The 12,632-nt window shown below is 42.7% G+C and overlaps 1 protein-coding gene across 1 annotated transcript in view; it reads right to left on the bottom strand.

Moving 5' to 3' along the window:
- Positions 1–12,632, bottom strand: part of LOC121858730 (vesicular glutamate transporter 1-like) — a 131,946-nt gene that overhangs the window by 83,687 nt on the left and 35,627 nt on the right. The window contains exon 3 of the mRNA XM_042355353.1: positions 855–884. Coding sequence (XP_042211287.1) covers positions 855–884 — 30 coding nt within the window. The remainder of the gene's footprint in view (positions 1–854; positions 885–12,632) is intronic.

Genomic DNA, 12,632 nt, shown 5'->3' on the forward strand with positions numbered 1-12,632 from the left:
AGAGGGGTAGGGGTGTTGTGGTTTGTTTGGGTCTACAGGATTATTAGGTGACAAGGAGAGATTTTAAGAGATGTGGTATAGGGGGGTGTTTGTTTGGGTATGGGGAGAATACTAAGAAAGGGAATTGCTAGGATTGTTGAGTGTTGGTTGATTTTTTGCTAAGGACGAGGGGTTTGGGGTGTTTGCTAGGGTGAAGGTTGGTTGCTAGGGGTGTTTGCTAGGGAGTTGATTGCTGGGGGGTGTTTGCGTAGAGAAGAGTTTGCTGTGTTTGCTCGGGGAAATGGTTGGTTGCTGGATGTGTTTGCTAAGGGAAGAGGTTGGTTGCTGGATGTGTTTGCTAAGGGAAGAGGATGGTTGCTGTAGGTGTTTGCTAGGGAGGATGGTGATTATCGAAATGTTTGATGGGGGTTGAGGGGGGAACGTGCTGGGGGGGTTTGCTAGGGGTTAACTAGCATTTGGGCCTTGATTCCTATTACTAATATTTGGGCCATATTTCCTATTATTAGAATTATGGCCCCATTTTAGTAAGATAACCTCCTATTTCAACATTCGTACCTATCACCTATTGTTAGTATCTGCTCTGCCTAATTCCCACATTCACTATCCTATTTTCGGGTGACTATAAGTTAAATGGACCCAATTCCGAATAGTCATCTGAGATCTTGTTGTGGTATTGCTCATGTAACCTAAATACCTCGAACAAGGTTGACCACAGCGACTAGAACTGACTCAAAGATAAAATCAACACTGAATACATGACACCCATTTACAGCCGCCTAACACACACACACACAGACAGACACACACACACACACACACACACACACACAGACAACCTGGTGCGATGTACTCACCTGTCACGGGGGATCTCTGAGGTGATTTTGCTGTGAAAGAGAAAAAGATAATATGTATTAAACTCTATGTAAGGTAAGGACAATTATTTATACTCTAGGTCAAGAAATATATATTATACTGTGTCTAATATACTTCAAAGGTATATATCAAGAATGTAAATACCTAATAATAATAATAATAATAATAATAATAATAATAATAATAATAATAATAATAATAATAATAATAAATGCTTTTCTTAGACGACTCAGACCCAGCTCAGGTTAGGTTAAGTTAAGTTAAGTTAGGTTAGGTTAGGTTAGGTTCTAATATAGTTCGTGTTTCTTTTTCATCCATTCTCGGGCTGGTCATCAAAACATCACCAAAATATTAAACTCCGGTATTCCACTGTTGATATTGAGAGAGACAGAGAACTAGAGAGAGGGAGAGAGAAAGAGAGAGAGAAAGAGACGATATGACAGAAAGACAGAGACAGTGAAAAATACAGAAAAGATGAGACAGTAAAAAAGAGAGAAAAAGAAAGAGAGGGAGTGAAAAAATAAAGTGAGAGACCCTTCAAGGCAGTTACTAAAAGATGGTAACCACTTAACGCTGGAGTCAAAGATTTGCACTCAACTCAGGCCAGGAGGGAGGGAGGGAGGAGAGCCCCAACACCACTACACAATTAGCCCTTATGACGCATTAACACAAGGGTTTTCATTGCCCGGAGATCACGCTAGTGGGTTACGCCGCTCTTAGCACCAAGGAGAGATCGTCGGAGAGGGAGGGAGAGAGGGAGGGAAGGGACGGTACTTTACACACACACACACACACACACACACACACACACACGAAGAGAAATAACGCTGTGAGAGGAGGTTGGAGTGGTCAGGGAGAGGGTGGGATGGGAGGGAGAGAGTGGGATGGAGAGGGAGAGAGTGGGATGGAGTGGAGGGAGAGGGTGAGGACGCCCGCTGAATGCCAAACATAGTGTGGTTGGGTTCCATTGTTTGACTCCGCACTACTACCACTACCACCACTGTGACTACCACAATCAGTCTTAGCCACTCACTGTTACTACTATTACCACTACCATAATCAGGTCACTCACTACTACTACTACTACTAGCAATACTACTACCACACTGAACTAACTGCTATAATATTTCGTTATATGAATTTGTCGATGTGTGTGTGTGTGTGTGTGTGTGTGTGTGTCCTGTAACTCATGAAAGGACAGACCTGCAGCCTGATTAAAAGGTTAAATAGCAAGGTCAATCAAGGTCACGGCTTTGAAGAAATACTACCACCAAATCTACCACAATTATATACTAATAACAATACAACAACCACAATCATCCATAACCACCTCTATTATATCCAACTACCGCAATTATACTACAACTACCACTATTACTATATACTACCACCACAACTACCGCAATTATACAACAACAACCACTAAAAGAATAGACTAGAGGCACCACGTAGTATTACCGTCTATACCAGTTATAAGTAGTGATACAAGTAGCAGAGTATAGCATGACATTCTTATACTACTACTACTACTACTACTACTACTACTACTACTACTACTACTACTACTACTACTACTACTACCAGCACCACACGCACTATTATTATTCAACCCACCAAGAGGGAAACACCGCCTCTCTGATACGCCACACGTCATATATCTAAGAACTACCATAACTCGGCTTTACATTTTCCAAAAGTTCCCCGAAACTCACATTAAAACTTGGGAGAACATTTTCGATCTTTTTATAGGGATTCTCGACCTTATATCTCGATTAATAGAACGCCCACCTCCATTAAAATACGAGACGGTCTTATTTTTAGGTTTAGTTCTACGTGTAAGTTGAGATAGAGAGATCAATAGAAAAGGTTTAAACTGATATATGTAAAGATTTTCAGTATTTTTGCGTCGTGTTTTTGCCGAGCTCTCTTGAACGCTCGTGATCATCAGGGCGTTTAGTCATCGAGACAGACGTGTTGACAGTTGCCCAATAAACGACCTCTGGTGGCCGGCAGTTCACTCTATTGATGTTCACTTGTTTTTTTGTTTTGTCTTGTTTTTCTCTCTCGTGTTTACTCATTTGCTTTTTACACGTATTAACTGATGTTTTTTTATTACGTTTAGTGATGTTCGCTTGTTTTTGTTATTGATTTTCACTTGTTTTTACTGTTTAATGATGTTCATTTCTTAAGTGTTTACTGAGTTTTTTTTTATTGATGCTCGCTTGTTTTCCTTGTGTTTACTAATGTTCAGCTGTTTTTCCTGCGTTTATGGATACTCATTTGTTTTTCCTATTGATAATAATAATTAAAGGTTTTTATTTTTGCTTTAATTATTATTAACCAATATTTTAACCTATATTGTATACACTAGTTGTTTTCACTCAGGTTTTTTTTATGAATCAGTTTATCATAGTTACACTGTTCAAATGATAAGATCCGTATTCCTTATTGTGTGTAGTGCTGTGTCGTCTATATATACTACGGTAATTTCTATCATCTATACTTCTGAGGGATTTTTCCCCTGGCATCTATACTTGCAATCAATACCTGGGATCAATAACACTGTTTCGTTTACATTCGTGATTTACAGTTCTCTCTCTCTCTCTCTCTCTCTCTCTCATCATCTGTAAATGCTCAGCTCTACCCCCTCATCATATCGTCGACCCCTCCCGCCCCCCCTCCCACCCCCCTCCTCTTCCCTCTTGTACCTCCTCCTCCTCCTCCTCCCCCTCTCTCTCTGTGGGTCAACTAGCCCCATAGGACTACCTACTCTGGTCACCTGATACTACTACTACTATATATAGCAGCTTCATTATCTTGGCGGGGAGGGGGAGAGGATGACCATTCTCTCTCTCTCTCTCTCTCTCTCTCTCTCTCTCTCTCTCTCTCTCTCTCTCTCTCTGATGCCATGTTTTTTTGCCTTTTAATAATTATCTTCATCTACTAATTTATCAGCATTGTTTTTATCACCAGCATTCTTTGTCGTCATTATTTTTAGTAGTAGTAAAACAAGAATTTACAGATGCCAATGCTCTAAGGTACGGTAGGCCAGTAGAAGGTTTGCCCTCCCAATGCGTGTGGCTCTTCTTATGACGTCGATCACGCCATGGTGTGCAAGAAAGGGGGCTTCATATGCATGAGGCATGACGAAGTAAGGGATCTCACAGCAAATATATTGAAGGAAATCTGCCGTGATGTCAGGGTAGAACCGACCCTCCATCCAATGGACGGTGAGAATTTCCAACATAGGACTTCAAACACATCCAACGAAGCCCGTGTTGACGTCAGTGCTCGAGGATTCTGGACGCAGGGACAGCGAGCCTTCTTCGACATCAGGATTTTTTATCCCATGGACGCATGTCACCGTAACTTAGCTCTCGATGCTGCACACAGGAGGAACGAGAACGACAAGATAAGGGCATACGGGGAGAGAATTCAGAACGTTGATCAAGGCAGCTTCACTCTAGTGTTCACAACCTCTGGCGGGATGGGACCAAGTGCAAGATGCTTCTACGCCAGACTCGCGGAGGTGATATCCGAACAGAAGCAGCAGCCCAGAAGTTATGTTACAGCCTGGATGAGATGTCGACTGTCTTTCTCTCTCCTTAGGTCGGCTTTGCTCTGCCTCAGGGGAACGAGAGCATCGGCCCCAAAGCCGACAACAGTTGTTGATATTGACTATGAGGCAACAGTCACTGAATGCCGCATAGATCTGCTTCTCAACTAACTCATCACAGCTAGGGTAGCTACTTATGTATTAGGATAGTTATTTTTAAGGTAATAAAATGGCAGCGAAGGTGTGGCTATTAGTAGTCGTGGTAGTAGTAGTAGTAGTAGTAGTAGTAGTAGTAGTAGTAGTAGTAGTCAAAGTCATTAACTTAATAGAAGCATACGAAGCATTTAAATTTTCCGTAATTTTTATCTTAGTACATCCACTTGTACAGCTGGGGAGGTGAAGGCGGTCGAGTACACTGGCGGTCACTCTGCGTATTTATGTACCGAAAATAAAAGACTTACTCCCTATTTCTCCCCATTTCACCATTCTGTTCCTCCTATTTTTCCCTGTTGTCCTGTACATTATTCCAATTTTCTGTCATATTTCTACCCATTTCTAAAATTCCTATTTCACCCCTTAAATCACATAATCCTCTTCATATTCTCCCCTTTTCGTTCATTACACCCCATACTCTTTCTCCAATTATCCCCATTTCACCCATTAAACTCTATACTATTCGCCTATTATTCCCATTTCCCTGACAACACCCAACCCTCCAATAATTTACCCTATTATCCTCACATAACACCCGCTAAACCCATCTTCCTCTCCTGATTTGGGACCCTATTTCACCGTATTACACCCTGATTCACCCTATTTCATCAATTTCCTCCCCCTCACCCCAGACCTGACAGAATCTCCGACCAGTAACCTCCCTTCTCTTCTCCCACTCTCCCCCCCACCCCCCATCCCCTCCTTCCCTCCCTCTTTTTTCTTTCTCCCCCTCCACCCTCTCTCCTCTCTTCTTCCATCCTTCTATTCCTTCCTTCCTTCTCCCCCCGTCCACTTCCCCCTCCACCATCCGTCCTCTCCCCCACTCTTCCGTCTTCCCTCCCCTCTCCTCCCCTCTCACTTCACACGCCGTTCACCACTCATCAAGGGACACAGTCAATAGTAATCCAGTTTGTTAAGCTCGTCAACCAAAACACGCCAGCGGCCGCCTCGTCATTTTTCACACACACACACACACACACACACACACACGAGACTGACCCAGATTCTCTAAGGCTCTTGTCTGTAATCTACATTCTACTAAAATTAGTAAGTCTTAAGTTAATTATTATACTAAGTGGACTTATGAGAATACACTTAAGTGGATAAATTTAACGTGGGATAAAATGGAATACAAAGACTTAATTTTAAATGGTTGAGGACATTTTTTTTCCAGTGTTAGTTTATAAATTGGTAATAAAAACTTGAGGTAAAAAAAATAAAAAAATCATTTAGTTTCCGCCTAATAACCAGACGTCATGACACTGAAATTAACAATACTTCCTAGTTAGTTGAGCTATGTTAGGTTAAATTCAGATCGTTCAATAACTTTATACGGCATAAATATATATATAATAAGTAAATAAATAAGTTATAATAAAAAAATAAAAAATAAAAAATAAGTTAGTAGCAAATGTTACCTAATTAACCTGAACGATAACTGACCAACCATAATACACCTTGAGTTCCATAGTCAAGGGCCTCTCTCTCTCTCTCTCTCTCTCTCTCTCTCTCTCTCTCTCCATTAACACCCCTCCACCTTCCTCCTTACCCTCTCCCCCACATAGCGCCCTAGGATCCTTCGAAGAGGGGGGGGGGCTTGGGGGGTGAGGGCTTGGGAGGGAGGTGAGGGGTGAGGAGGGGGGTGTGGAACAACCCTCGGGAGGAGCCGGGGATTACCGGGTGAGGTTCAGACATGTTGCAGACCGGCCCACTAGGATCTACCGGGATCCTCCACACCCCTTCTTCTCACGATCCTTCTGATACACCACGACCTCCCGGTACACCACGACCTCCCAGTAAACGATCTAATGGCACAACCTCCCGGTACACGCCCTCCCGGTACACGCCCTCCCGGTACACGCCCTCCCGGTACACGTCCTCCCGGTACACCGAAACAAGACAAACAAAATTATAAATAAATTGATAAATAGTGAATAGAAATAAATGAATAAAGGAGATGAAACGTATTAGAGATTAGTAACTACTGTACGTGTTTGTCTAATATCAAGACGATCCGATTAGATATAAAGGAATGGTACTCTCTCTCTCTCTCTCTCTCTCTCTCTCTCTCAATTTATGCAGAATTTTGGTCATGTTTTATAAAGGAGTGTTTACCAGGTATATACTTATCACATATATGACTCATTAGCTGATGGCCGCAGGTGTGTGTGTGTGTGTGTGTGTGTGTGTGTGTGTGTGTGAAGTATACAAAGGACACATATGACGTACAGAGGATACATAAATATTAGATACAGCACACATATGAGACACATGGGTGGGAGACAGGGAGACACATGGGTGGGATACAGGGGAGACACATGGGTGGGATACAGGGGAGACACATGGGTGGGATACAGGGGAGACACGTGGAGGTGTTCCCCCTACCTACAAGGATTTAGACCATCAGTAATACCAACAAAATCCGAATTATCGAGCGATTCCCGCGATACATCTCAACCCTCGCCTTGACCACGACTTCCCCTTCACCAACCAAAACGAACACGGGCTTTCCTAACCATGCCAGCGTATATCTACATGAAAAAGAATATATCCTATAAACCCTCTATATTTATTTACAGAAGGACATGTGGATTCGTTCAGGTGTTCGATTCGGAATGTTCGGATGATGATGATGGGCGGATTCGGACACGTGGATTTATCCTGATATTGGGGAAGGAATGAGGTAGAATTCCTTATATAAGCTGATTATTGTTGTCTCTCTAACAGCTGCTTGTACTGTTTAATGTTATCACCGTCTTGTGCTGTTCTTAAGACACGGCACGAGGGTGTGTGTGTGTGTGTGTGTGTGTGTGTGTGTGTGTGTGTGTTTGTGTGTGTGTGTGTGTGTGTGTGTGTGTGTGTGTGTGTGTGTGTGTGTGTGTGTGTTTGTGTGTGTGTGTGTGTTTTATTACGGTTAGCTAGTTAAGTTAGTTTAAATTAGATTCAGTTAGAGGTAAGTTGGAGTGGAGATTAGGGGTTAAATTGTGTTAGAGGTAAGTTGAGTGAGATTAGGTTAGGTTAGGTTTTGGGGTCCATTTAACATGTCGCCGGTAAGAGGTGGAGAGAGAGGAGTGGCCGAGTCTTCATCCTGGAGGGTCAAAGTTTTGCGGCTCGGAAGGTCGTACTCTAGACCACCTCTGAGAACGACACTGGTCCCCTGACACACCACGACAACTTAACGCGGCGAGTGAGACGCTCCACTACGACAACTTATCCCCCAGTGGACGACATCTTATCCCTGGACCACAACAAACTTTTCTCCCGCTGTGCGATAATTTCAGGAAAAACACCAAGACTAAAAGTGTATGATAATGTCGAGAAAAACACAAGAATGAATGAACTGAATCTCAAGGAAAAACACCAAGAGTTATAGTGTATGATAATGTCTGGAAAAACACGAGGTATAAAAATGCGTGAATGATATTTTCCAGCAAAAAAAACAAAATCTCACTGTACGATAATTTCAGAAAAAACACACGAAGCAGAAGAGTCTTAGAGCTCGTATGAAAGACGTATGCAACAAGCGCTCTACCTGAAAATCTGGTATATAATGCAATCGGCCTAATTGCAACGAAACTTTTCAGGATATGAGGATTCTAATTACAGCGTGTGTGGTAATTAGAGCTAATGAATATTTTGGACGACATGGCAAGATATTTCGAAGATATATGTTTGATTCTTCACCTCACTCAACCGAATTAAAATAAAAAAAGGAGAGAAAAACAAGTTAAATTTGGAGTTCCTTAAAGTAAAACAATTAAAATAAAACAAGCCAATATCACGTTCGATTCGCCTTAATTTCATCGTGGCAATAAAACACCTAAACAAGAGATGTTCCAATCATCTTAATTTCAATTTTGTAAAGTGAATCAGTGAAAGAAAGAAGTAGTTAAGGAGAGAGGCGGGGACGGGAGACCTCGCTCACGTAGAGAAAAAATGTGAATAACAAAACACAAGTCGACAGCTCCAGCGGGAATGTGTACACAACTGAGTAACAATTTACATATTTTGCTAATTTATTTATTTATTTATATCTCGGTAATGTATTTTTAAGATGTTATGAAATCCAGTTTATCGTCCTTATCTATGACTTATCTGATAAATGGCCATAAATATTCCGTTATAACATTGAATAATTGTTTCAACTCGAGCATTATAAGGAGCATATATAGTCTTATAACAAAGTATTTTACACACACACACACACACACACACACACACACACACACACACACACACACACACACTCGGGGATCGATCCACCAATCAGCTTAATTTCTGCAGCTTTCGTAAGGATGAAGAGAACCAATCAGAGGCATTAGTGAGTTGCTAATGAGTGTTTAAGACGACACAAGGAGAACATCAGAGGGTGAAGAATAACACCCAAGAAGACTGTTAGTGTTATCTTTCTGTTATCTTGTATTTATCTTCTCGTATCAGTCTTATTTACTATTATTTTCATTATTTCTTCATTATGTCAGATGTCAACACGTAAAAGTCGACAAATTCTTCATGTCTCATTATTATTATTATTATTATTATTATTATTATTATTATTATTATTATTATAAACAAAATCATAACGAAACTGTTAAAAACAATTGCTGCCGTTCATGACGTCACTTACGTAAACAAAATCCGGTGAACGTGACAATTAATGTCAAGAACGTCATCTCTCTCTCTCTCTCTCTCTCTCTCTCTCTCTCTCTCTCTCTCTCTCCATAAACTACCTGAACTTGTGGTAAACGAAGACACTTAAGAAGGCAAGTAATCAAAGAGGTTAATTTAAGAGTTTACTGACAGGTTAATTACAGGTGATGTAAGACCTTAGTAAGGGGGTAGTGTTAAGTACGGAACCACTAAAGTTAATTCCACTTGTCAGTAAGAATATTTTAATAGGCTGACTGCTAGGTTGGAGCCAGGTCTAGTATCCCCCCCCACCACCACCACCACCCCACACCCCACCCCCCACCACCACCCCACCCCCGCACCACCACCCCTACCCCACTCCCCCAGTTCTAAAAGCTTCAATCATAAAAAAGAGTCCCAGTTCTAATGGTGTTCACTCTCAATGGATCCCCAGTCCTAGCAGGAATAAGTCCTAATGGCGCACCCCACGGGTTCCAGTCCCAAGATGCCGATTAGGTCTAGGATACTAAGCTTGGAGCCCATTAGACTTGTCTGTTAAAATGGGACCTATTATGACAGGAACCCATTATGACAGGAACCATTATGACAGTGAGAGCCCATTGGCGACAGGGACCCATTATGACAGAAGCTCATTATGACAGGGACTCATTATGACAGAAGCCCATTATGACAGAAGCCCATTATGACAGAAGCCCACAGACAGGAGCCCATTATGACAGGGACCCATTATGACAGAAGCCCATTATGACAGGGAGCCCATTATGACAAAGGGACCCATTATGACAGAAGCCCATTATGACAGGAGCCCATTATGACAGGGACCCATTATGACAGAAACCCATTATGACAGGGAGCCCATTATGACAGGGACCCATTATGATGAAGTCTATTATGACAAGAACCCATTATGACAGAAGCCCATTATGACAGGGACCCATTATGACAGAAGCCCATTATGACAGAAGCCCATTATGACAGAAGCCCATAGCGACAGGGGCCCATTTGAAACTGTCCAAGAGAGAGCTTTCCAACACGACCATCAACCGGCACTCGTCAAGGATAAGATCGACAGTGATCAAGTATGTAAATCGGATATACGGACAGATGGACGGACAGACGGCCGGACAGACGGACACACAGACGGACGGACAGACGGACGGGCAGACGGACACACAGACAGACGGACACACACATGGACGGACACACAGACGGACAGACAGACGGACAGACTCCATTTTAAAGAGGTTTTAAATGAATTATAATGTGAAGGGGAGTCTTTGAAGGAGGAAGCGCTAACAGGAGATAAATTAACTCCCCTTTCTCCACGAATTACCTTTATTCGCTAATTACCTTTCACTAATTACTTTATGAAACCTCATTTTCTAATCCCCATATCCCTCATTAATTACCTTATTTACTAATTACGCTCTAAATAATTATCATATCCCCACTAATTACCTTATTCCCTTATTCTTATATCCTCACTAATTATCTTTCCCTAATTACCTTATTCCAGAGGCAGCACACGACCCCTGGACTGATCAATCAGACACTGTTGATGAATTAAGTTAATAAAATGATAGCAGGGGAGAGAGAGAGAGAGAGAGAGAGAGAGAGAGAGAGAGAGAGAGAGACTTGATTGAGGGGTGAAAGGGTGAGAGAGGGAGTGAGGGTTGACTGATGAGAGAGAGAGAGAAAGGGGGAGGAGAGGAAAGCGAGGGTTAATTTGAGAGGAGAGAGAGAGAGAGAGAGAGAGAGAGAGACGCCAGGCTATAGTACCTACTTGTCACATGAGAGACTTTTATCACTAACATTAACTAATTAAATAATTTCGTCAGCTGGGAGTAAAACGTCACGACTTGTTAGAATGGGTGTAAACACTGTGTAAGCTGATCGGTCACGGCACCTTCATAAACAAAGTAATCCAGGTTATCGTATTTCACCGCCAATGTAAATAACTCAGTCAGCTGACCGTGACGTCATTTATGTAAACAAACTCAGCCGGCTGATCGGAGTGTAAACAAAAGAAGGTCTGAGATTCGCGCTTCGTCACCCATGTCAACAAACATAGTAAGCCGACCATAGCCGTCAATAAGTCGTCTGAAGGTCGTGACGCGGACCTCCTAGACCAGAGCTACACTACACAAGAGGAAGGAGGCGTGGGTGCGCGCTCTGGTTGCCCTGGTTGCGGTAATGAGGCGGAGGGCGTGTTGCGCGCGCCATTAACCACGCCACAGATACGTATATATCCACCTGGCGCTGAATCGGTACTCTTCCTTCCCTCTGTCTCTCTGTCCCAACCAATCATCGTAATTTTTAACCTTTTCAGCAACCATTATCACATCTCTCGCTCACAAACAACTTTTGCCTTGTCTTAAAAAAGATTGTTTTTTTCGTCTCGCCTCTGTGTGTGTGTGTGTTAATATTCAGGTTTCTTACGCCGTGCAATACACCGGACAGATAAAATTCATTTTTCGTCCCCCCGCCCTTTATGAAAGTGATGTCCCCCCTTCTCCCTCTCTCCCTTCCCTCCCTCTCTCCTCCCTAATATAGATCTTTTACACCTCGCTTTCCATCATCTACATCCTCTCTCAAGTTCATGTTACTCTCCCTCTTCCTCCTCGACCATAAAGATTCAAATTGAAACATCCATAATCTCTAGTGCCTGACTCACTCACTCACACACTCACTCACGCACTCACTCACTGACAGAGAATAACACATGTCTACAAGTTTATCGAAAGTCAACCAAATTAAAACGAAAACTTACACACCAAAACAAGACTCGTTCAACACCGTCTTGTGTCTCGTAGGAACAAAGGCCCACTTAACTACGGTCATATGGAGGTGCCTATGTATTCACCATGACACAATATGTAAGCTATAGGCTGTATATAGAGGTAATTCCAGTGTCGCGATAGGGAGGAGGAAGGCAGTGAAATGTGTACGGAAGTCATCTAGTGAAGTAAGGAGTGATGAGTGTAGCTTAGAATAACAGTGTGGTAGTGGTGGTAGTAGTGGTAGTGGTGGTAGTAGTGGTAGTGGTGGTAGTAGTGGTAGTGGTGGTAGTAGTGGTAGTGGTGGTAGTAGTGGTAGTGGTAGTAGTGGTAGTGGTGGTAGTGGTGGTAGTGGTGGTAGTGGTGGTGGTGGTGGTGGTAGTGGTGGTAGTGGTAGTAGTGGTAGTGGTGTGTAGTGGTAGTGGTGGTGGTAGTGGTGGGTAGTGGTGGTAGGTGGTGGTGGTGGGTAGTGGTGGTGGTGGTGGTGGTGGTAGTAGTGGTGGTGGTGGTGGTGGTGGGTAGTAGTGGTAGTGTAAGTGTGGTGGTAGTGGTGGTAGTAGTGT

Source organism: Homarus americanus, unplaced genomic scaffold (assembly GCF_018991925.1).
Source record: "Homarus americanus isolate GMGI-L3 unplaced genomic scaffold, GMGI_Hamer_2.0 scaffold74, whole genome shotgun sequence".
NCBI classification, from domain to species: Eukaryota; Metazoa; Arthropoda; class Malacostraca; order Decapoda; family Nephropidae; genus Homarus; species Homarus americanus.